Here is a 27,092-nt window from a genome sequence, read left to right as displayed (position 1 = left end):
CGAGTCATACTGCGCTCAGCCAATCACCGGCCGCAGCGAAGTCAGACTCGGACGGTGATAGGCTGAGTGGCAGTGTGAGAACGCTTCAGGACACAAAATTATTAACTACACCGGCACCTGGTGCCGGGGCCGAAAACGTCACACTGCTGCTCAGCCTATTGTTGGCCGAGTCGGGACTTCACTGCGGCCGGTGATTGGCTGAGCGCAGTAAGACTCTCCGACCACCGGCAACCAGGAAGTGGATCACGGCGGAGACCGGAGACAGTTACCGGAGGCCCCGGGGGAGCAGAGGAAGGTATGTACATCTTTATTTTTTTACTTCCGACAGTATGGGGGACGATTTTTATGTTCTGGAGTTCTCCTTTAAGATGGTACTCCAGTGGAAAACATTATTTTATTTTTAAATCTGAAAGTTAAACAGATTTGTAAATTACTTTTATTGAAAAATCTTAATCTTTCCAGTACTTATCAGCTGCTGTATAATAGAGAGAAAGTGCTTTTCTTTTTGAATTTCTTTTATGTCTGACCACAGTATTCTCTGCTGACACCTCTGTCCATGTCAGGAACTGTCCAGAGCAGGGACAGTTCCCAATAGCAAACGTCTCCTGCTCTAGACAGTTCCTGACATGGACAGAGGTGTCAGCAGAGAGCACTGTGGTCAGACAGAAAAGAAATTCAAAAAGAAAAGCATTTTCTCTCTATTATACAGCAGCTGATAAGTACTGGAAGGATTAAGATTTTTAAATAGAAGTCATTTACAAATCTGTTTTTTTTCCCCACTGGAGTACCCCTTTAAAGGAGATATCCAGTGCTGAAAAACATATCCCCCTAAAACTTATCGCCAGCTCTCCAGCACCTTCATCTCTCTCAAGACAATGCATCATCATCTGTTGTCTTAGGAGACTTGACTAGATCTTGTCTATGATCTCTAGCCCCCCTGAGTGATGTCAATACCTCTGACCAACCTCTACAGCTGACATTACTATCATATACATATATACTGTCATATACACATATATTTTTACTGTGACATGTAAGTAAAAAAAAAAAGTTGTGTTCACATCATGCTGTCTTGTGCTGAACAATGCTATGGGCAGATAAGCAGGTGTGTGAAGAGACAGTCTGCTATGCTCTGTTCTGAAGCAGCTCTGGCAGGGAATTGGCAGCGGTGCAGTGGAAGGGGAGTAGGATGGGTGGACTGTGATAAAGAGTTGAGGGAAAGGAGTGGAATCTGGAAATTGTAGTACTGAGCAACTGCATGACCAGGAAGCACAGGGATTATGTGACATTAGATTTTTGGTGGTTTCGAAAATGGGGTATACATGTAAGCAATGTTATATGCTTCTACAGCATTTTTTTTACCTGACATCGGGGTATCCATTTAAGTGTTGTCATGATCCACCAACCACTGTATAAATGTTGATTTTTCTGTAGCATCCTTTAAAATATGTAACTAGCTTTGGACGGTTTACTTTTACAGAGGATGAGGAGGAGCGTGACATTAACGCTTATAGGCTTTAAAGGGGTACTCCACCCCTAGACATCTTATCCCCTATCCAAAGGATAGGGGATAAGATGTCCGATCACAGGGGTCCCGCCGCTGGGGACCCCCGGGATCTCCCTGCTGCACCCGGCATTTGTTTAGAGCGTCGGGTGCAGCGCCGGAGGTTTGTGTCGTCGCGGTCATGCCCCACTCTTGACATCACGCCCACACCCCCTCAATGCAAGTCTTTGGGAGGGGGTGTGACAGCCGTCACGCCCCCTCCCATAGACTTGCATTGAGGGGGCATGTCCGTGATGTCACGAGTGGGGCGTTACCGTGACGTCACGAGCCTCCTCCCCGCATCATCAGTCATCTGGCATGGAGCGAAGTTCGCTTCTCGCACTGGATGTCTGCGTTGCCGCAGCCGAGATCGCGGGGGTCCCCAGTGGCGGGACCCCCGCAATCAGACATCTTATCCCCTATCCTTTGCATAGGGTATAAGATGTCTAGGGGCGGAGTACCCCTTTAAGGTCATCATGGCCCTGAAGAAGATAACCAGACGCACCCCAATGTTTTTGTATTGTTGGACCTTGTTGTAGCCATCATTAAAATACCACAACTCGTATTTTTTAACATTTAATCACTGATGAATCACAACTCTCGTATTTTTTTACTGTTACACATTCAGTTCTGATGTTTTCCTGCAGACCAGAAGAAAACTTGCACAGATGTATCTTGCACAGTCCACTGAGATTTTGCTACAAACCATTAACATTGCGATAAACAACAGCTTGATGGGCATATTGTCGTCTGCAAGCCTTGAGATCTGTACATGCCTTGGACAATTTGACCCTTTCACAGTGGGAGTGTTCCTGGCATTACATCAGGTTTGACCATTTAGATTTTACTTTATTGTAACAACATACAAGGATTCACACTATCGAGGATTTGGGTCCCCACATCCCCACCTTTTAAAACCAAGTTGCTTTTGGGTGTACCTCTCATTGTCAATTAATTATGATTTGAATTATTATTATTTGGATTATATGAATGTTAATATTATATTTTATAATATTATCTTTATAATATTATCGTATATCTTTAAATCAATCATACTTCTAGTTTTCCGATACAGAGCTCCTGTGTAAACAGGAAAATTATTACTGCCTGCAGCTACCACTAGGGGGAGCTTACTGCATACTGCTTGTTATTAAAGGTTTCTGTAAAAAATAAAAAAGACATATAATTACCTGCCGCTCATTCACTGCCTGTCCCGCTGATTGAGAGTAGAGATGAGCGAGCTTACAGTAAATTTGATTTGTCACGAACTTCTCAGCTCGGCAGTTGATGACTTTTCCTGCATAAATTAGTTCAGCTTTCAGGTGCTCCGGTGGGCTGGAAAAGGTGGATACAGTCCTAGGAGACTCTTTCCTAGGAATGTATCCACCTTTTCCAGCCCACCGGAGCACCTGAAGGCTGAACTAATTTACGCAGGATAAGTCATCAACTGCCGAGCCGAGAAGTTTGTGACGAATCGAATTTACTGTAAGTTCGCTCATCTCTAATTGAGAGCTTCCTGTTTTCTGTCCTGACATGTAAGAAATGCCCGCTTAGTGAATCATTGGCCACAGGGGTGACCTGCCTCAGTCAGTGATTGGTTTAGCTGGCAATTCCTACATATCAGGGCAGACAACAAGATGCGCAATGTTACCGGTGGGTGATCGGTGGTGGGTGAGTACTGTACATGATTACTGCCGACATAGTTATTTCTCCAGACAAGCCCTTTATGGTTATCATAAGGATTCCTGTTCTTGGATGACATCTATACAACACAGTTTGTATTAAGACACATACATCTTCTTTGTGGTGACAGAACTATTCCACACAGCAGTATTTGAGTCCTGATAAGTCTGCTTTAATCTCTGTCCTGTGATCTGATGCAGTTGCGAGTTATAACTTGGTGAAGTGCTTCACTGCCTAGCTGGCCGCCCCATCTGGCTCATCACTCCTTTATAGTCTATGACATCGTTTCCCAACCAGGGTGCCTCCAGCTGTTGCAAAACTACAACTCCCAGCATGCCCGGACAGCCTTTGGCTGTCCAGGCATGCTGGGAGTTGTGGTTTTGCAACAGCTGGAGGCATCCTGGTTGGGAAACACTCTATAACAAGTGGGCTCAGCCTTATAACCCAACCCTATTTATAACAGGAGTGCTGCTAAATGCATCAATAAATAGACCAAAAAGAAAAGGCATGCTTGGAGTTGTAGTTTTGCAACAGCTGGAGGTACCCTGGTTGGGAAACACTGGTCTATGGAGTGAAATGAGTCAGATTTTACTGGGGAGTGAAGCATGCTACCGCACATCTCACCTGCTTATAATTTACGATAGTTGCGGGTCTCAGGACTGAGCCATGGTACAATCTGAACTTTTGTCATGTCTGGACTACATTATGCAGTTAAAAGAATACTCCGATGGAAAACTGTTTTTGTTTTTTGTTTTAAATCAACTGTTGCCAGAAAGTTAAACAGATTTGTAAATTACTTCTATTAAAAAATCCTTCCAGTACTTACCAGCAGCTGTATACTACAGAGGACATTCTTTTCTTTTTGGATTTCATTTTTGTCACGACCACAGTGCTTTCTGCTGACACCTCTGTCCATTTTAGGAACTGTCCAGAGCAGAATAGGTTTGCTATGGGGATTTTCTCCTGCTCTAGACAGTTCCTGACTTGGACAGAGGTTTCAGCAGAGAGCACTGTGGACAGACAGAAAAGAAATCCAAAAAGAAAAGAATTTCCTCTGTAGTATACAGCAGCTGGTAAGTACTGGAAGGATTAAGATTTTTTAATAAAGTAATTTATAAATCTGTTTAACTTTTTTGCATCAGTTGATTAAAAAAAAAAAGTTTTCCGCCGGATTACCCCTTTAACCCTTGGAGATTATTCACATGTTAGTTTCTTTCTTATTTTTCTCTTTTGATTGTCCCAGAGTCTAGGTCCCATCTATTGCGATAAATGCACCATAGACTTTCAATAACTACCATGTCTTTGCTTAGATATCTTTAAGATGACTTAAAGGGGCTAACCCAAAAGGCAAAGCTGTCTTCTATGCTCACAATAGAGGATAACTAGATAATTGGGGGTGAAGACCACTGTGGACCCCCACTGATTCTAAGAACAGAGGTCAGTTGTTCCCTAAATGACCAATACCAAACACCATAGACCAGGTATGTATTTTCACAAATTAATGGTAGATGGGTTGTACAGGTGAAAATATGAGAGAAAGAGGAAGTTTGTAAACAATATTATAGCATAAAAGATGCAGTAGGCTTATAGAGGACATGTACATTGGATAGTCACATCATATTGGTACATCTAAATAACTGACAACAGTATGCAAAATATAAACCCAATGGGGTAATACATATACTGTAGTCATGAGACAAGATGATGCTTGGATATAACAGTAAATAATAGAAAGAAGATAATGTCCAGCACCAGACTCGTGCAAGGAACTTCTTTATTAGGTTGCCATGGGAAACGACAGGAACTCAAATAATGTGACGCGCTTCGGCCCACAGGGCCTTAGTCAGGGTATGACTAAGGCACTGTTAGCCGAAACGCGTCACAATACTTGAGTTCCTCTCGTTTCCCATGGCAACCTAATAAAGAAGTTCCTTGCACGAGTCTGGTGCTGGACATTCTCTTCTTTCTATGTGCTAAGTGGACTAGTCCTGGTCCAGTCCGAGCGCAATCCCAAGGGTGAGCTGGATATAACTCTTTAACAGTAAATTATGAATCACATAAGGACATTACCAAACAAGAGGAGTCCAGGCAGGGTGTGTGACTATTTCTTGTTTGGTAATGTCCTTATGTGATTCATTATTAACTGTTATATCCAAGCGGCATCTTGTCTCATTACTACAGTGGCCCAGATTTATCAAACTGTGTGAGAGAAAAAGTGGAGTGATTTCCCCACAGCAACCAATCACAGCTCAGCTTTCACTTTACCTCAGCTCATTAGCTGAGCTGTGATTGGTTGCTGGGAGGAAATCTCTCCACTTTTTCTCTCACACAGTTTGATAAATCTGGGCCAGTATATGTATTACCCCATTGGGTTTATATTTTGCATACTGTTGTCAGTTATTTAGATGTACCAATATGATGTGACTATCCAATGTACATGTCCTCTATAAGCCTACTGCATCTTTTATGCTATAATATTGTTTACAAACTTTCTCGTGCTCTCCATATTTCACCTGTACAACCCATCTACCTATCTATACATGTCTTTTATATGGTTTTTATCATGTAAGATTGACTAATTTGTGATACCTTGTTCTCTGGTGTTTGGTATTGGTATGTGTACACCACCAGTGGTATGGTCTCTTTCAGACGGCCATTTTAGTTTGGTAATCATTATTCCCTAAATGACTAGAGCTCAATGATCACCAATGCTACAAGGCCCCAAACACAACGAATAGAGTTCTCACCATATATGTGCGCTGATGCTCCATTTGTTTGGGGCACAATTGGCCGCTGTTTCTGGAGTTAGCTAGTTACTTCACATCTTGGGGTAACCCCCTTTAACTTTTAATGTTTTTTTTTAAATCTAGAATCAGGTGTGGCCTAAACTTTTAGCAGGACCCGCCAACCTTGTGTTTTGTATGGAGGTGTCCCAGCTCAGGCAATTGGATGTTAACATGTTCACTCCATTTGTTCTCCTGTTAGATAAGCCACCAGTAAACAAGTCTAGCCGTAGCTTCCTCCATATCCCTATTCAGAACACATGAACATCAAATCAATCAAGTGTATGGGAGGGGGGAAAAGAATAGCGGCCAACATCTATCTCAAATGTATGGCCAGCTTCAGAACTGTATAGATTTGTAGCATTTGAATAAATCTGTAGATTTACACGGAATTGAAGATTTTGTCTTCTCTACCCTGTGTCAACTTTAACCCTCATAAACTAGAGCTGTGTTTCCCAACCAGGGTACTACACAAAAAAGAAAAGGAAGATACACAACCCAGCGCACACCCAGATTAATATACCGTATATACTTGAGTATAAGCCGAGTTTTTCAACACCATTTTTCGTGCCGAAAACGCCCCCCTCGGCTTATACTCAAGTGATGGGGAAAAAAATTAATAAAAAATTGCAGGCATACCGGTGGGGGTGGTGAGGGGATGGGCCGGGCCTTCCAGTGACGCCCTTTTATGCTGCAGGGACCGTCCAACTTCCAGTGGGGAGGGTGAGCTGGTCCGGGCCGTCCATCTTGACCGAGAGGCCCTTTTCTCTGCTCAGGGCCGGCCCTGGACTAGTGACACTGCCGTGCAGGGACAGTCTGACTTCCAGTGGGGAGGGTGAGCCGGTCCGGGCCATCCATCTTGACCGAGAGGCCTCTCGGTCAAGATGGATGGCCCGAACCGGCTCACCCTCCCCACTAGAAGTCGGACGGTCCCTGCAGTGACGTTGGACGGCTGCTAGGGAAGGACCGACAGAGCTGCAACTGGGGAGGTGAGTAGACAACAAGAGAGGGGGGTCTGGATGATGACGGGGGGTATGTGGGGGATCTGGATAATGATATGGGGGGCAAGGGGAATCTGCATGATAGGAGGATAAGGTGGGAGTCGGGATGATGACAGAGGAGGTCTGGATTATGATGGGGGGGGGGGATGATGACGGGGGGGATGATGTATCTCCCACCCTAGGCTTATACTCGAGTCAGTAGGTTTTCCTGGGTTTTTGGGGTAAAATTAGGGGTCTCGGCTTATATTCGGAATGGCTAATACTCGAGTATATATGGGATATCAAAGTTTATTAAACATACCATGTACAAAAACAGACAGAGACATTGAAAATCACGTAAAACAGGCCAAAGGCCACTGCACAAAACAGGGGAGGGTTCACTACAGGACCCCCTCCCAGGGCACCTGCTTCTCACAATATGATAAGACCTGTTATTCTATTCTGTACAATAAACAGTATGGCATCACTGAACAAAGATAATCAATACAACCTGTATCCAGGCAATAATAAATACAGAGAAGGACAGTAGATGGAGTAATATACCAGGCAGGTGCCCACCCTAAACCCCACGCGTTCCGTCACCCGTCGATGACTTCCTCAGGGGTGGTATCTTTGTTCAGTGATGCCATACTGTTTATTGTACAGACTAGAATAACAGGTCTTATGATATTGTGAGAAGCAGGTGCCCTGGGGGAGGGGGTCCTGTAGTGAACCCTCCCCTGTTTTGTGCAGTGGCCTTTGGCCTGTTTTAAGTGATTTTAAATGTCTCTGTTTTTGTACATGGTATGTTTAATAAACTTTGATATATATTAATCTGGGTGTGCGCTGGGTTGTGTATCTTCCTTTTCTTTTTGGTGTAGTGTCTGTTTATTGATGCATTTAGCAGCACCCCTGTTATAAATAGAGTTGGGTTATTTGGCTGAGCCCACTTACTATAGAGTGTTTCCCAACCAGGATGCCTCCAGCTGTTGCAAAACTACAACTCCCAGCATGCCCGGAGAGCCTTTGGCTGTCAGGGCATGCTGGGAGTAATAGTTTTGCAACAGCTGGAGGCACCTTGGTTGGGAAACACTGAACTAGAGAGACATATACTTCTAAAAGCAGTGTATTGGACAGGCCTGGTACAGTCAATTTCCTTTTCGCAGCTTCACTTTAGAACCACAGCTGAGCTTCTTTGACATTGCATTAATAGCAATTAATCTGTATATATATATATATATATGTTTGTTTCAGCCGACTGTTTACTTTGCAAATGAAAGTAGTTCACAAAAAGGTCAAAGCTGCAGAAAGCAGACACCACTTTATGCCATGATCCTTAAAGGGGTACTCCCGTGGAAAACTTTTTTTCAACTGGTGCCAGAAAGTTAAACAGATTTGTAAATCACTTCTATTACAAAATCTTAATCCTTCCAGTACTTTTTAGGGGCTGTATACGAAAGAGAATTCCAAAAAAGAAATGCATTTCCTCTGATGTCATGACCACAGTGCTCTCTGCTGACCTCTGCTGTCCATTTCAGGAACTGTCCAGAACAGGAGAAAATCCCCATAGCAAACATATGCTGTTCTGGACAGTTCCTAAAATGGACAGCAGAGGTCAGCAGAGAGCACTGTGGTCATGACATCAGAGGAAATGCATTTCTTTTTTGGATTTCTCTTTAGTATACAGCCACTAAAAAGTACTGGAAGGATTAAGATTTTTTTTTTAATATAAGTGATTTACAAATCTGTTTAACTTTCTGGCACCAGTTGATTTAAAAAAAAAGTTTTCCACAGGAGTACCCCTTTAATATGGGTCTTACTACCACTTCATGGCCTGTTCTTTAATATCAGGTCCCACTACTACTTTGTGAAAGATCAGTTGTGTTAATGATATGTGCCCAGCTGTCATGTACAGGGATGTTCATGTGTCTTTTTTCTGTCCTTCCTTAGAGCTGTGTGTCTAGTATGATGATTGAAGACCTGGTTCTTGCAGCGACACTTAACACCAGTAATTCACAGTTTGCAGCATTAATGCATCTTCTGAAATACCTACAAGGCAAGGGAAATGAGGGCCCTCTGAGGAAGCAAGTAGAGCAACGACTGGCCACCACTTCAAAAGTAAGAATTTTACTTACTCTGCTTGTCCCATGGCTTTATAGCATTATATGGTACATGAGGTGAAGGAATATATGAACAAGGATAAACTGGTCCGCCAGAGAATAAGAGGATTCTTTAGTGCCCATATAAAATATCATTCTATCAGTGGCTATGTTAACCTCTATCCACAGACACATAGGCAGAATACAAGTTGCTAATGTCAGCTTCTATAGTTAGCAGGAAGTGACAGGGCAGACGCCGGAAATATGTATACCTTCTCTAAATAAGTAAAAGATATATAATTATAAGATAATGTATTGCTCTGGGTTTCTTAGGATCAAAATGTTAAGTCATTTTCCTGTATTATGCCTTTAAATTCTACGTTGGGAATCCCTCTTTAATCCCTACCCATACATGCATGCCAGGCTGCTGGAGCAGGGATTATGGAGCTGGTTCTGGCGCTAAGCTCACCCCATTAACGGTGGCAATTACATGTAACACATACCTTTAGCTGCCCCCCCCCCCCCCCCTTTAAACTAATGGGAGCTACTAAGTGATTGGGACATGAAAAAAATAGAAGTTTGTTCTTCCTCCTATTTACTTATAAAAGAACAATCAAGTAATTAATATAGCAAGTATTTCTGTGTCACCTCAAAATAGTGCCAATAAAACTGCAGCTCTCATTGCTAAAAACAAGCCCTCACATTAAGAAAAAAATATATAATAGAGTTATAGGTCTCATAATGTGGCAATGCAAAGCTTAAGCTTTAAGTTTTTATTTAAAAAAAATTAGTAAACACGGCAAAAATGGTTTAACGGTATTGCTTTAATTATATCAACCCCCAGAATAAAATAACATGTCTTTTATACCACACAGTTAAATGCATAAAACAGAAACCTTAAAGGCATTCTCTGGTTAAAAATAACTTAAGTTATAGATTGTGGGGGGTCCGAGCGCTGGGACTCCCTGCGATCTCCTGAACGGGGCCCCATGATCTGAAGTTTTTATCGGTACCATTTTTGTTTTGATCGCTTTTTATAAAAAATTTTATGGTATAAAAAGTGACCAAAAATACGCTATTTTGGACTTTGGAATTTTTTTGCGCGTACGCCATTGACCGTGCGGTTTAATATATGATATATTTTTTATGGTTTTGGACATTTACGCATGCAGCGATACCACATATGTCTGTTTTTATTTTTATTTACACACTTTTTTTAAATGGGAAAAGGGGGGTGATTCTGATTTTTATTAGGGAAGGGGTTAAATCACATTTATTAACTTTATTTTTAATTTTTTTTTAATTTTTTTTTGCAGTGTTATAGTCCCTTCTAGGGGCTATAAAACTGCATTCACTGATCTCTTACACTGTTCAATGTATCGCCATAGGAATGCACTGATCAGTGTTTTCTGCACTTGATTGCTCAAGCCTAGATTTCAGGCTTGGAGCAATCAAACGCCGATCAGACAGCTGGGAGCAAGGTAAGACACCTCCTGCTGTCCTGTCAGCTGTTCGGGATGTCGCGATTTCACCTCGGCGATCCCGAACAGCTCCGCTGAGCTAACCGGCAGTGTATTCTCCCGTTTTAAAGGGTTAATACTGGACATCAGCCCGATCAGCGATGTCTGGTATGAGCCGCGGGTCCTGGTTGCTGATAGCAACCGGGACCCCGCAGATACGAAGCTGAGCACGCTTCACAGATCGGGAGCCGGCCACAGGACGTAAATATATGTCCGTGGTCGTCAAGGGGTTAAGGGATCACAGTATGCTCCCTAGTAGAGATGTGAATACTCATGCGTGCATACACGGCAATTGCAGCAATTATTGTGGCTACAATTGGTCTATAACTGAATGTCTTTCTTCTCCGTAATGTTTTCCCCCGCTGTTTCAAAAATCATTGGACATATATTTGAGATGTTTCATTTTAAGCTGCCAGACCAGTTTAAAATGCATATGAAAGGAAGTCAGATTTCTATTAGTGACTCAGGAGCCCATTAATCCCTTTTGAATAGACATTGGTAACATTTGACAGGTGCACCTCTAATAATTTTCCCTACAAAGGAAATTATAACGGATGAGTGAATCAAATCTGATGAATACGAATTTGTTACATATTTCAGGAAAAATCACTTAATTAAACTCCATTTAGTTTTGTCCAGGCTCCAGGGCATCTAAAATGGCGAATCCACATGGGAGGACATAGGGCAAGGAATCCTGGGAAGGCAGGAACAAGGGGCGGCTGGATGACCCTGAATCGCATGCAGCGTATCAGCAGCCAGCCATCCCTGTAATGTCACAGCCCTATATAATCGGCAGCCTTCTTGCGGCCAGTCACTTTAGCCTTTTATTGCAGAGAGAGAGAGGGACAGACAGTAGTGTGTGTTGCACAGAAAAGCATTTTTATAGCAGCGATTCACCTCCCAGTCACATCAGCATTCTATTGCAGAGAGAGAGTGACAGAGAGCAGTGTGTGTTGCACAGTGTGACCTGTGCGTACATCTAAGTGCTGTACCATTTTGTTCCTGTTAAAGTTTTAAGGGCCTAGACACTGTGAATGTCCAGCAAAAGTACACACCTGCTGGTGTTCTAGACAAATACTGTTTTAAGCAAACTGGAGTGCATTGTCCTCCCCACATACGTGCATACCACATACGTACATCTACGTGGTGTAGCATTTTGTTCCTGTTAAAGTCTTAAGGGCCTAGATACTGTGAATGTCCAGCAAAAGTACACACCTGCTGGTGTTCTAGACAAATACCGTTTTAAGCATAGTGGAGCGTATTGTACGCCCCCTCATATATGCACTCAGTATGTCAGGCAGAAAAGTTCCAGGACATGCACAGAGGAGTGGCAGAGGACTAAATTCTTCAGGCAGAGGTCGCAGCAGACTAGGGGCGAGTGGCAGCAGGAGTTGCAGTGAGAGGCCCAAGCTCCCGGTATCAGCTAGCAGTCGTGTCTCGACCAGCAACCCATCTGCCAGCATCGATTGGTTAACACGGTCATCCACTTCATCACAAGTGACATCTGACACCCCCAGTCAACAGTCGGTGGGTTCCTCAGACACAACCTTCAGTTGGCATGGCCCACGAGCAGTCCCTGTCCTCCCATTGCCTCTGTCCTATGCTATTCCCTCCCCCCACAGAGGTATCTTATGCTGTGGGTTCCGCTCCACTATTTACTGAGGAAGATCTACTAGAAGACAGTCAGCAGCTACTGCCCAGCTAAGAAGTGGAGGAGACATCCACTGCTTCCTCCGCTAGGCGGGCAAGTAGTCATGAAGAGAGTGGCGTGGGAGGTGGTGTTGCGAGCATTCAGGCTCTTGAAGCACACACTGTTGAAGAACCTGAGGAAAACATCAGTGACGTGCAGACACAACTCGATGATGATGAAGCCGATTGCACTTGGGAGCCGGGTGCAGAAGGGGCTTCATCAACATCAGGAGAAATGGGTTGCAGGTTGCCCGTGAGGCAGCAGATGAGCCAGCAAGGTGGTAGCATGGTTGGCAGTCAGCATGGTGGCAGAAGTGGAAAGTCTGGAGCCAAACCGAAGGGAGCTGTGTATCATACCCATCTTCTGTGCTCCTGCTCCTCCTACTTCGAGTCAGTCATTCCGCCAGCAATCCATCTGCGAAGCCATGTCCAAGAGACAATATGCACTTGTCTTGTATGCGCCCACTCATCTAACTGCGCCCGCTCATCCAACAGTGCAGAAGCTGAATGTGCTCCTGTCCAAGTTGGTGGTGCTGCAGTCCCTCCCTTTTCAAGTGGTGGACTCTGCACCTTTCAGAGAACTGAGGGCTTGTGCCAAGCCAAGGTGGAGAGCCCCAAGCCGTCATTTTCTTTTCGAAGAAGGCTGTACCAGCCCTGCATAATTTTGTGGAGAAGGGTGGCCAGTCCTTGAGCCTGTCGGTGTGTACCAAAGTGCACTGCAGCGCCGATGTGTGGAGCTGTAACTATGGTCAGGGACAATACATATCCTTTACGGCCCACTGGTTGAATGTGGTTCCTGCACAGCAACTTGGACAGGTCATGCCACTTCCACCTCCGCGCTCTCAGGCCGTTGGTCCTGTGACAGTGTGCGCCTCCGCCTCCTCATCCTCCACTGTGTCCTCAGCCTCCACTACACGGACAAGTCTCAGTGCCCCTCCAGCATACCATGTGTGCAGGGCACAGCGGTGTCACGCAGTTCTTCACATGGCAAATGGAGTCACACAGGGGAGAAACTGCTAAAAGTTATTCATCAAAAAATCAAATAATTTCTTACTCCACGAAAACTGGAAATGGGAACCATGGTGACCGATAACGGGAAGAACATCTTTTCTGCGCTGCGACAAGGAAGCCAGAGACATGCGCCCGGCATGGCACACGTGTTCAATCTGGTTGTCAAGCAGTTCCTGAAGTGTTCCCCCCATCTGCAAGACATCCTAACAATGGGAAGGAAACTTTGCATGCATTTCAGCCACTCGTACACCACAAAGCACACCCTCTTTGAGCTGCAGCGTCAGAACGGTATCCCCCTACATAGTCTGATTTGCGACGTTTCCACACGTTGGCATTCCACCCTCCATATGTTGGACCGAATATACGAACAGAGAAAAGCCATCACCGATTTCTTGATGATCTAAACAGATAGGGGGACTCCCCTGTGTAACTTCAATGTCAACCATTGGCAGCTCATATGTGATACCTGCCATTTGCTCAGGCCCTTTGAGAAAGCCACATTATTAGTCAGTCGCCAGGATTATGGGATGGACAACGTCATTCCACTTCTTCATGTGCTACAACACATGTTGGAAACGATGGCTGGTCAGGGCACTGGAGACGTGCCTACATCTCACGGCCACATGAGCCCTGTGTGCGCTGAACTGGAGGAGGAGGATGAGGGGCAGAGTGGAGCACAGTTTAGGTTGGATGAGATGGCCGGTGTTTCTAGTCATCGGACAGGAGAGGAGGAGCAGCCAGAGGAGCTAGAGGGTTATGAGGAAGGCGAGACAGAGGACCCGGACACACCGTCGCAGTATGCAGTGGAGATATAGGCAGGGAGTCTCTCCAAGTCACTTGCACAAATTGCACGAAGCATGCTCACCTGCTGAGTCTACAGTCGCTGATGAGTAGCTTTCTTCACCCGCATAGTGAAGCAACTCATCAGTAGCAGGTAGACCTGGAGCAGGACCTGAACCAGCAGGTGATGGCATACCTTGACATGACCCTGCCAACACACCTTGAAGATCCGCTGGACTTCTGGGCAGCCAAACATGATTTGTGGCCACAACTAGCAGAGTTTGCCCTGGAAAAGCTGTCCTGCCCGACCAGTAGTGTGCCATCAGAGCGGTTGTTTAGTGCGGCGGGGACCATAGTTACCCCAAGGAGAACTTGTCTGTCCATAAAAAATGTGGAGAGACTGACCTTTGTGAAGATGAATCAGGCATGGATCAGCCATGATTTCCACCCACCAATGCCTGATGCATCAGAGTAGATAGACCATGGTGCCACACCAACACTTCACAAATATGGATAGTGCTAAACATATTTAAGGCACTGCTCCACAGTTACAGTCATTCCTTCGCATCACACCACAAGAAAGTATTGAGGATATGCATAACGTAGAATTAAACTTTTAACAATATGCTTAGGATAAAATATATGAACCCAACATTTTTTTTTTTAATCAAACAAAAGGAAAGGTGTGCAAAAAACACCATGTGCCACCTACACCACCAAGTATTGACGTGTGGTCCATGGTCCATTGTAACCAGTGGGGGTAAAAACTTCCCGTGTAAGGCCCTACTCTCGCATTATTAATTCCCTTCTTGGCAAGTGTTACTCGCCCTAAAACGGACGGCCCCACACAGGAACCTCTCCCTATTTCCCACTACAAACACTGCCATTTCCCAGGTTTTTTAGGTGGAAATAGAGAGTTTCCTGTGTGGGGCCGCAGTTTTTGGGTAAGTAACACTTGCCAAGAAAGGAATTAATAGGACGAGAGTAGGGCCTTACAGGGAAAGTTTTTACCCCCACCTGCTACAATGGACAATACTTTGTTTCCATATATTGCAAAGAAGAAAGAGAGATTGCTGTAACAAAGTGCACACCCAAAGGGGATAACAGTAAACAAGGTATCTTTATTATGTAAACACACACATACCGTATATACTTGAGTATTAGCTGTTCCGAATATAAGCCAAGGCCCCTAATGTCACCCCATAAGCCTAGTAAAAGTTATTGACTCTACTATAAGCCTATGTTGGGAAATACATCATCCCTCCATGTCTCATCCCCCCTGTCATCATCCAGACCCCTGTCATTAACACCCCCGTCATCATTACCCCTGTCATTATCACCCTCATCATTATCACCCCGTCATCATCCCCCTCGTCATCATCCCCCCTCTTCATCATCATCGCCTGTCAATCCCTTCGTCATCATCCAGACCTCCCTTTTGTTTTCTACTCACCTCCCCAGGGTGAGCTGGTCCGGGCCGTCCATCTTCGGCCATCTATGCTGCAGGGACCTTTCCGGTGGGGGAGGGTTAGTCGTTCCGGACTTTCCATCTTCACTGGGAGGCCCTCTTCTCCGCTCCGGGCCAGCCTTGGACTAGTGACGTTGCATTGATGACGACACGCAGGGACATCCGTGCGCAGCAGACGTCCGTGACGTCCCTGCGCGGTGGCGTCAATGCAGTGTCACTAGTTCGGGGCCGGCTGGAGCGGAGAAGAGTGCCTCCCGGTGAAGATGGACAGCCCAGGACGACTAACCCTCCCCACCGGACGGTCCCTGCAGCATAGTGCTGAAAAACTCTGCTTATACTCGAGTATATACGGTAAGTGGATTTTATGAGACAACACAAGGACATCTAAAAACAATTAAAGGGCTCATAAGCGAGCACAGCACAACATGGGAAGGGGCCAGGAACCCCCTTACCCCCAAATCCCCTCCTGCAATATATATTGTATAATAGATAAGGCTGCTAATCCTAAAGTGCACAGTGCATACAATGAAACAAATGACCATACAGTAATAAATTGCACACTGGAAATAATAAAAAAATATCAAACAACGTAGCAATCCACAAACAGAGGAGCAGCTGTAGGAAGGTGATGCAGGACGGGACAACTGGAGACCCCACGCGTTCCGTCACTCTCAGGTGACTTCCTCAGGGGTGTTACATAGTTACATAGTTAGTATGGTTGAAAAAATACATACGTCCATCAAGTCCAACCAGGGAATTGAAGGGAAGGGTGTAAGGGGATAAGGGGAAGGGATGTAGTTTTATAATTCTGCATAAGCATTAATGTTGTTTTGTTCCAGGAATGTATCTAACCCTGTTTTAAAGCTGTTAATTGTTCCTGCTGTGATCAGTTCCTGAGGTAGACCGTTCCATAAATTCACAGTCCTTATGGTAAAGAAGGCGTGTCACCCCTTTAGACTAAACCTTTTCTTCTCCAGAAAATGCCCCAGGTCTCTCTTTAAATATTATACATAATTATAATCTATAATATTTTGAGAGACCAGGGGCATTATGGCACAACAACCCTGAGGAAGTCACCTTAGAGTGACGGAACACGTGGGGTCTCCAGTGGTCCCGTCCTGCATCACCTTCCTACAGCTGCTCCTCGGTTTGTGGTTTGCAACTTGTTTGGTATTTTTTATTTCCAGTGTGCACTTTAGGCAATTTATTAATGTATGGTCATTTCTTTCATTGTATGTACTGTGCACTTTAGGATAAGCAGCCTTATCTATTATACAATATATATTGCAGGAGGGGATTTGGGGTAATGAGGGTTCCTGGCCCCTTGCCATGTTGTGCTGTGCTCAATTATGAGCCTTTTAATTGTTTTTAGATGTCCTTGTGTTGTCTCATAAAATCCATTTATGTGTGTGTGTTTACATAATAAAGATACCTTGTTTACTGTTATCCCCTTTGGGTGTGAACTTTGTTAAAGCAATCTCTCTTTCTTCTTTGCGATATATTGGATTTCTTTGCTGATAGTAGCACCCCCTTTTTTTTATTATTCAATAGGTTGAGCCCCCCATCTTTCTTGCATAATACGTTGTTCCCTTCCACCTTTTGAGGAAAGTGTTACTCGTCTTAAAAAGGGCGATCCCACACAGGAACCAATCCCTATTTCCACCTAAAAACCCTGGGAAATGGCTGTGTTTGTAGGTGGAAATAGGGAGAGGGCGTGTAACACTTGCCAAGAAGAGAATTAATAATGCTAGAGTAGGGCCTTACATTGGAAGTTTTTACCCCCACCGGTTACAATGGACTATGCACTGTTCCCTTCCACGTTTTAAAGGTCTTTGTATCACATGAATACTTGGTGGTGTAGGTGGCACATGGTGTTTTTTGCACACCTTTCCTTTTGTTTGATATAAAGAAAAAATTTTGTTCCATGTATTTTACCCTAAGCATATCAAAAGTTACATTTTATTTAATGCATATCCTGAATAATTACTTGTGCACACTAACAATTATACAAAAGAGACCGTTCTTCTCCCTTTTTCACCCACTTTCATCACCGGGTACTGGTATTGCCACCCACTGCACCTCTATCACTCTGTTTCAGAACTCCTGATGCTGCCACCTCTAGGCTGTCTCATTCTGCCACCATATGTTATCCTCGTGCTGATGCCACTTCCAGGCTGTCTCATACTTCCACCATATGTTCTCTTCATGCTGATACCAGCTCCAGGCTGTGTCATTCAGCCACTATATGTTGTCCTCATGCTTCTGCCAACTCCAGGCTGTGTCATTAAGCCACTATATGGTCTCTTCATGCTTCCGCCACCTCCAGGCTGTTTCATTCAGCCACTATATGGTCTCCTCGTGCTGCCGCAAACTCCAGGCTGCGTCATTCACCCACTATATGCTTCTACCAACTCAAGGCTGTGTCATTCAGCCACTATGTGGTCTCCTCATGCTGCCGCAAACTCCAGGCTGTGTCATTCAGCCACAATATGTTCTCCTCATGCTGCCGCCACCTCCACACTGTGTCATTCGGCCACTATATGGTCTCCTCATGCTGCCTCCACCTCTGCGCTGGGTCATTCAGCCACTATATGCTCTCCTCAAGCAACCGCCACCTCCCTGCTTTGTCATTCAGGCACTATATGGTCTCCTCATGCTTCCGCCACCTCCAGGCTGTGGCATTCAGCCACTATTTGTTCTCCTCATGCTGCCGCAAACTCCAGGCTGCGTCATTCAGCCACTATATGCTGCCGCCAACTCCAGGCTGTGTCATTCAGCCACTATAAATTCTCCTCATGCTGCCGCCATCTCCACGCTGTGTCATTCAGGCACTATATGGTCTCCTCATGCTGCAGCCACCTCCATGCTGTGTCATTCAGCCACTATATGGTCTTCTCATGCTGCTGCCAACTCCACGCTGTGTCTTTCAGGCACTATATGGTCTCATCATGCTGCCGCCAACTCCATGCTGTGTCTTTCATGCACTATATGGTCTCCTTATGCTGCCGCCACCTCCACGCTGTGTCATTCAGCCACTATATGGTCTCCTCATGCTGACGCTACCTCCCCACTATTTCATTCAGACACAATATGATCTCTTCATGCTGCCACCACCTCCACTCTGTGTCATTCAGGCAATATATGGTCTCCTCATGCTGCCGCCACCTCCACACTGGGTTATTCAGCCACTATATGGTCTCCTCATGCTGCCACCACCTCTACGCTGTGTCATTTAGCCTCTTTATAGTCTCCTTATACTGATGCCACCTCCAGCCTCTGTCTTTGTGCTGCTCTGCGACAGTGATTCTAATAGCGACTCCTCTGATCTGCATGTCATACTGAATAACAGTATTATTTCTCTAACCCAGCACACACCCTATGCATGTTACAGCAAGGCAACGTGTTCTACACCCCTATTGATGCTCTCTGTAGACCAGAAATAGCCATTTTTAATTGGCCAAATCAAATTTTTCTAAAATTCGCTCATCTCTAGAAATTATCATGAAGCCAGGTAAGAACATTTTGGCCGTACATCATCGCTGAATCGTTGTCACTCGAGAGTCCTCCTAGGCAGTCACCTGAGCCAAAGACAGCATGCCGGAACAGTATGAACACTGTCAAAGAGAATAAAAGACATCTACGTATTGTAAATGTTGTTGTCCACAGTTATTACAGCAGACTTTTGTTGTAGAGAAAATTCCTTAGCGGCACCGTAAGCGGAATCAGTATTTTGTATTTTCTTGTCCTAAGCAGCTGATAGCAAGCTATCAGCTGCTATCTTCCATCCAAGGACTATCCTGTCTGGGAGCAGAAGAAGGATGTAAAGCAAATGCCTCTTACAACACATAAAGTATTGTATTGAAACAGTGTTTTTCTAACCATTGTGCCTCCAGCTGTTGCAAAACTACAACTCTCAGCATGCCCGGACAGCCATCAGCTGTCCATGCATGCTGAGGGTTGTAGTTTTGCGACAGCTGGAAGCACACTGGTTAGGAAACACTGTATTTAGAGGGTCATATCATAGGTAAAGACTATGAACACCTGACACTGAAAACAAATATTTTTACATATAGAAGTGTTTTAATTAAGTTGCTAAAGTTTTAAGCTGCATCTTTATTCATGTGCTCATATACAAATCTCCAGATATATGCAGTTTGCAACCTGCTCCTAGTTTCATACTTTTCTCGTTTGGCCATGTCCCTGTATTACATGCTGAATGTGAGGTCTGTAAGATCAGGATGCTTCTGCCTTTACTAATTCAAGCACTAACTGCATTCCTGTAAGGCCATGTTCACACGTCCGGAATCTCCGTGCGGAATTCCACCAGAGATTCCAGAGTAGCAGAGTTCCGTTGATTTGAACGGGATTCTGATGCACTGTGCACACGTCCGGAATTTCCGTGCCTGATGTTTCAGTCACAGAAATTCTGTTTTTCGTGCCCGTAGAAAGAGTGAGTGTGTTCATTTTTTTTCTGCGGACACAGCACGGAATGCATAGCCGTCTATGAGACAGTGCATTCCTGTGCACTCTACGAAATGTCCGTATAGAGATTTTCCGTGTAAACATTTTGGATGTGTAAACATAGCCTTACTGATTTCACCTTCTACATCCCATGGGGGATGTCTTATCACTTTGTTCTGACAGACACTGAAGTGTTTTGCCACTTTCTCCCTCTGCAGTCTGCCCAATATGCTTTCCTGTTTAACAAAGCTTACAAAATATATCCTGGGTGAACTGTCCTCTGTGAATAATTTAATGCTTCCCCCTTCCTCTCCACAATGATCTGTTTGTAAATTCTCCTCCTCATCCCCCTTGCTATATCTATTACTTAGAGAAGGCATAAGAACAGCAAAGACCGCTGACATGGCTAGGAGCAATGTGCTGATCCACCTGTCAGAAGTAGCAGGACAACCAGCTGTGTAATGGAGTCACACAGACTCTGCAGAAGCACAATAGTATTGATTGAAGACTGTTTTAAAAAAAATAAGATACAATGGACAAGTCTGCACAACTTTTTATAACTATTGCTTGTCTTTTATAATTTGTGTGTCATTTTATGTTTCTACTATTGTACTGTATTGTAATTTTTACCTTTTTTCTCTATACTTTATAGGTGTGGGGAAATCTTCAGGTCACCATGCAATATTTCAACATATTTAATGATCTGCCTGCAAATTTTAATCTTCTTATCTTGCAGCATTCGGAAGACAGGTACTTTGCAAACTACATTATTTTTAACCCCTTAAGGACCAAGCCCATTTTGGCCTTAAGGACAAGGCCAGTTTTATTTTTGCATTTCATTTTCATTTTTTTCCTCCTCGCATTCTAAAACTCATAACTCTTTTATGTTTCCATCCACAAACCCATATGTGGGCTTGTTTTTTGCGTGACCAATTTTACTTTGTAATGACATCACTCATTTTACCATAAAATGTATGGCGCAACCCAAAAAAATATTATTTATGGAAATTAAAAAAATAAACGCAATTTAGCAAATTTCGGAAGGTTTAGTTTTCACACTGTACACTTTACGGTAAAAATGACATGTTTCCTTCATTCTGTGGGTCAATATGTTTAAAATGATACCCAATCGCTAACTTTTTTTTAACAAAATTAGCATGTTTAAAATTGCCCTATTTTGACCACCTATAATTTTCTCTTTTTCCCGTATAAAGGGCAATATGAGGGCATATTTTTTTGCGCCGTGATCTGTTGTTTTTATTGGTGCCACATTTGCTTCTATTTAACTTTTTAATAATTTTCTAATAATTTTTTTGGGAATAAAATGTTTAAAAAAAAAAAAAAGCAGCAATTTTGGATTTTTTTTCTTTTACATTTTCGCATTCACCCTATGGGATAATTAACATTATATTTTGATAGTTCGGACATTTACGCACGCGGCGATACCATATATGTTTATTATTTTTTTTTATGCTTTTTAGGGGGAAAATGGGAAAAAGGGACGATATCCATTTTTATTGGGGGAGGGGATTTTTAGAATTATTATTTTTTTTTTTTCACTTTTTATATACCTATAGGGGATTATTTATAGCAATCATTTGATTGCTAATACTGTTCAGTGCTATGCATAGCACTGATCAGTGTTATCAGTGACCTTCTGCTCTGGTCTGCTCAATTTCAGACCAGAGCAGAAGACCCTTGGAGACCGCGGGCAATCTGTTCATCCATTTAAATGGCCGCATTGCCTCAGATGCCGTAAACTGTATTGATCACGGCATCTGAGGGGTTAATGGCGGACATCAGAGCGATCGCTGATGTCTGCCATTACCAGCGGGTCCCTGGCTGCTGACAGCAGCCGGGACCTGCCGTGCATGATACGAGCATAGGTCCGGTTTACAATGGGAAATCTGGGCCATTGTGATGGTAGTTCTGAACCTCCAGGATCTAAACAATGTCCAATGGTGGGGGCATCAAGTTGTATCAAAAAGTTACTGCCTTTTATATTTGTCATAGAATCTGGCCAAATGTAAAGTCTTGTATCCTGTTAGGCAATTGTCACGATCACACCCTATCGGTCCAGCCAAGACATTAGAGAGAGTGTGATGGTGCAAGGGTTAAAGCCGCCAGACCTCTGAGTATCCACTACTAGTCCCAGCAAGTCACCAAATTAACCCTTAGATAAACGTGTTTTACCAGAGCTGCCTTCAGAAAGGTGAGCTCATATATTTAGAGATCAAAGACCAGAGCTGATTAATTAAACATTTAATCTGATAAAAGGTATCACAGTGCTAAATATATAAAAATACAGGAACAAATGACATACAAGTATGAAAATATATAAAAGAGTTTAGCAAGGCAAGTTCAGAAAACAAAAGATGAAGTTCTTACAGCATGATGATATAGCAGTCCATGAGTGAGTGAGAGTCCAGCTGTTCTTAGGATGGTCTTGTCAGCTTGTTGCACAGCATTGAACACCCTGAGTCTAGCATTGTTTTAAATATCATATCTGCTTTCTTGGGAGGGAGACTCCATTCCCCCCTCCCCTCTGGTCCCACCAGGTGGGGCATCTCTTTTCCTAACCCCTTATCTGTTTGATTATATGATGGGACCAGAGTGCATGACTTCAAAAGAGCCATTGACTTCAAAGGAGATGTAAACAAACAGCCAGACCCCCCAATAAAATGCAATACACAAAACACAGTCTGAATGACCTCTCACCCATGTCTTGGATAAGACATTACACAGTTACAATTATAATACACATATAGGATTTTAATAATCAGCCCTTGGGCCTGACAGCAATGTTCATATTTTATAATTTCCATGCCGTATTCCACATTGGAATCCGGCATGGAGATTCCTCTGCAGCAGAGTCCCATTGAATTCAACGGCATTCTGCTGCACCATGCACATGGCAGAATTTCCGTGCCAGATGTTTCTGGCAGGGAAATAAAACTTTTCCTGTCCGCACAAAGAATGAAACATTCATTCAGATACTGAAGAAAAAATGTGTCTGTAGGTAGATAGGGATGGCACCACTAGCTATGCAATGAGTGGAGACACACAGGTGGACAAGGCATTTAAAGCAGCACGGCAGGTGCACAACCACATCACTGAGTCTCCGGTGGTGCTAGGATACAATATAAGGATAAACCTTTGCAAATACTGTGTAACGGAGTAACACTGAAATATCTTGCACCTTTGGAGGCCGGTAGAAGCGCACCTTGCGCGAAACTGCCGGCAGTTGCCTCTGAGCGTCCACGCACTTCTGCAGTCGGGGTCCCCCAGTGTGTCCGAAAAGGAGCTTTGAGTCCCTTGCCAAGCAGTGAGTGCAGAATATTTCAGTGTTACTCTGTTACACTGACGAAAAAATACTGAAGAATAAATACGAAATGTTTCAAATAAAAATAGTAGGTTGTGAGAGGTTTGTGTAGTGAACAAAGAGGTGCCTAAATGTGACTTTTGCAGGTCAAAATGTAGATCCAAAAAGTGACCTCTGTGTCCACACATTGAATAATGTAAATTGCATCTTTATTTTCCCTTTTTCATAGATCACTTTTGTATGGTGCTATTCTTGAAAAACCAAAACCAGTCTCCACACAAAAGGGAAAGTCAACTCAACAGCAAAAAACCTGTAAGTTACTTCTCAGCAAGAAAACTATTTCTATTTAGAAAGGTTCTTTTTTCTGTCTTGTCCCACAACATAAATCTTCTTCATTTTATCAGTGCGAGCAAAAGTTGCCCGATGTTCTGTGGATCGTCGCGTGTTGACAGGCTTGTTGGAACAAATGGAACTGTTCAGACAAGATATGATGCAGAGCCAACTCAAAAAGGAACATCAAGAAAGCTTCACAAGACAGAAAATCAACAAGGACCCAGCAATGGTAGCTTCTATGTCTGGAAATATGTCTTCAGTAATCAATAAGATGACTACCACTGATCTCTGTTACTGTGTCCTGTCAATCTTCTCGGTTTGTGTTCTACCAGTGCCTATTGTATACACATTTTTTTTCTTTTACATATAGATTACCGTATATTGCTTTGTGAATCTGTATTATACTGATATGGGCTTTTTCTTAGTGTTGGTCTTGTTTGTGCCACTGAATCCTCTGTGAAGAGGAATCCTCTGAGAGGGTCAAAAAGTTTTCTTTAAAAACATTTATGGAACAATTTTTTTTTTTTTTTTTTTTAGAGTATAATGATAGTTAAAGGGAACCTGTCATCACTTTCACGCCGCTTGAACCATGAGGCATTGGGTTGGTACACGGCACCTTCTCCAACCAGCCTTGATTGATAGATCTCTCCATTTACCCAAACAGGTAGAGAGGTTGGTGGAGTAGGGAGTATCCTCAGGGGGACCATCGTGATGATTTGTGGTTAAGGCAGCATGAAAGTGATCACTAGTTCCCTTCGAGGACTTGTGAGCCCAGCCATGTAGGTTGTACAGCTCTGTACTTAGAGGCTGTACAGCTACTATGTAATACAAGCTCCGTGTAATGGGCTCTGCTGTGTGCCGTGGGAATTCCGGTCCCCGCCGCTCGCCGGGTGGGGACCGGACCGGGGTGCCTGCTGATATCTATCAGCAGGCTCCCCGTGCAAATCCCTGGATGCGGGTCCTCAGACTGGCGATTTGCGGCTATTCCGGGGCAATCGGGTCTCTGGTGACCCGGAAAAAAAGGGTGAATGGGGCTGTCCGAGACAGCCCCATTCACCCTTATCCAGCAGGAATGAGGTGGCATGGGTGCTGCCTCACGATCATGTGATTGATCGGTCAGAACGACCGACCCTGCTGGGTGGTGATCGGGATGGCGATTGGAGCGGAGATCAGCGCCGGCGCGGGTCTCCTACCTTGCCCTGGTCCGGCGGGGGTCCCCTCTGGTGCGGTGGCGGCGACAGGAGCTGCAGGATCGGTGGCAGCAGCAGCTGTGGTGGTCCCTGCGGCAGGATACAGCAGGAGGTGGGGCCTGTACACCTCCTGCTGTTGCTTAGCAACAAATCTTGGCATGCAAAGCCAAAGGGCATGCTGGGAGTTGTAGTTATGCAACAGCTGGAGTTCCAACTACAACTCCCAGCATGCCCTTTGGTAGTCTGTGCATGCTGGGGGTTGTAGTTCTGCAACAGCTAGAGGCACATTTTTTCTATGAAAAAGTGTGCATCCAGCTGGTGCATAACTACAACTCCCAACATGCACAGACTACCAAAGGGCATGCTGAAAGTTGTAGCAGTGTGACTCCAGCTGGTGCAAAACTACACCTCTCAGCATGCCTTTCGACTGTCAATGCATGCTGATTGTTGCAGTTTTGCAACAGCTGAAGGCACACTGGTTGTGAAACAGAGTTTGTTACCTAACTTAGTGTTTTGCAACCAGTGTGCCTCCAGCTGTTGCAAAAATACAACTCCCAGCATGCACTGAGAGACTGTACATGCTGGGAGTTCTAGTTTTGCAACAGCTGGAGGTTTGCAGGGTACATTCACACAGGCGGGTTTACAGCGAGTTTTCTGCTGCAAGTTTGAGATGCGTCAAATTTTCCGACGCAGCTCAAACTCCCAGCGAGAAGCTCACTGTAAACCCGTCCGTGTGAATGTACCCTAAAAACACTACACTACACTACACCTACACAAAATAAAAATTAAAACACTACATATACATATACCCCTACATAGTTCCCAACACCCCCCTCCCCCCCCCCCCCCCCCACATAAAAAAAAAAAAAATTCTTGTACGGCACAAAACAGAGCCTCCAGCTGTTGAAAAACAACTATTCACAGTATTGCGGGACAGCCACTGACTGTCAAGGCATGCTGGGAGTTTTGCAACAGCTGGAGACACCCTGCTTGGGAAACACTGCCGTAGGGTATTTTTGTGGGTATAGGATATAATTTGTTTCAAATCCCCAATTTAGGCCTCAAATGCGCATGGCGCTTTCTCACTTCGGAGCCCTGTCGTATTTCAAGAAAATGCTGGTGTTCTCACAAGGGAGAATAGGAAAAAAGCCCCCCAAAATTTGTAACCCCAATTCTTCTGAGTAAGAACATACCCCATATGTGGATTTAAAATGATGTGCGGGGGAACGACAATGCGCTCAGTAGAGAAGGAGCGCCATTGGGCTTTTGGCAAGAGAATGTGTCCGAAATTGAAGGCCATGTGTGTTTACAAAGCCCCCATAGTGTGATGTGACCCCCACATGTGACCCCCATTTTGTAAACAACACCCCTCACCTAATGTTATTAGGGGTACAGTGAGCATTTACATCAGTGCGCTGCGCCGTGCATAGCAACGACGCAGGGGACGCACGCCGGAGGCCTGCAGCAGCGCGGACCCGACCCAGGTAATTATGCCACCGGGGATGGGGGGAGGCAACGGGGCAGCGGCGCCGGCAATGGGTGCCGCTGCCCCTTCTCTCCCCCTGGCTGTCGGCGCCGCTTCTCTCCCCCTGGCTATCGGCGCCGGCAATGGAGCGCCGGTACCGATAGTCAGGGGGACAGAACGGGCAGCGGCGCCGATAGCCAGGGGGTGAAAAGGGCCGGCATCAGCGCTCTAGACCCCAGGAAAGGCAGGGGGAGAGAAGCGGGCAGCGACGGCCTCTCTCCCCCTGCCTTTCCTGGGGATGTATCGGGGTATACACGCGCACACACGCACCCTCATTTTACCATGGATATTTGGGTAAAAAACTTTTTTTACCCAAATATCCTTGGTAAAATGAGGGTGCGTGTTATAGGCCGGTGCGTGGTATACCCCGATAAATACGGTATATATATATATATATATATATATATATATATATATATATATATACATATATATACATTTCAAAGCTGCAAATTGGTGTTCTGAAGTCATTTATTGGTTTTTGCTTATGTAAGCCAAAATTATCAACCCCCTTGTGATAGTATGATAAATGTGTCAAACATAAGCATAACTAAAGCAAAAAAAAATGCCTACAGAACTTGCTTTCCAAAGCAACAATGATAAATGTCCCCCATTAAATTTATTTAAAAAAATATAAAGAGTGGTGCACGCATACATAGGACTGTGGTTACCAGTAGTAAATAGACAATAGATAAATGCAGCACA

At 44.4% G+C, this 27,092-nt stretch overlaps 1 protein-coding gene across 2 annotated transcripts in view; it reads left to right on the top strand.

Moving 5' to 3' along the window:
* Window positions 1-27,092, top strand: part of CFAP46 (cilia and flagella associated protein 46) — a 236,144-nt gene that overhangs the window by 148,283 nt on the left and 60,769 nt on the right. For both annotated transcript variants that reach the window (XM_056529249.1, XM_056529250.1), the window contains exons 44-48: window positions 2,191-2,370; window positions 8,940-9,107; window positions 20,670-20,767; window positions 23,569-23,651; window positions 23,744-23,901. In XM_056529249.1, coding sequence (XP_056385224.1) covers window positions 2,191-2,370; window positions 8,940-9,107; window positions 20,670-20,767; window positions 23,569-23,651; window positions 23,744-23,901 — 687 coding nt within the window. The remainder of the gene's footprint in view (window positions 1-2,190; window positions 2,371-8,939; window positions 9,108-20,669; window positions 20,768-23,568; window positions 23,652-23,743; window positions 23,902-27,092) is intronic.

Source organism: Hyla sarda, chromosome 7, assembly GCF_029499605.1.
Source record: "Hyla sarda isolate aHylSar1 chromosome 7, aHylSar1.hap1, whole genome shotgun sequence".
Taxonomy (NCBI): domain Eukaryota; kingdom Metazoa; phylum Chordata; class Amphibia; order Anura; family Hylidae; genus Hyla; species Hyla sarda.
The sequence above is the reverse complement of the archived record's forward strand: the minus strand, read 5'-3'. Positions and strand labels throughout refer to the sequence as shown.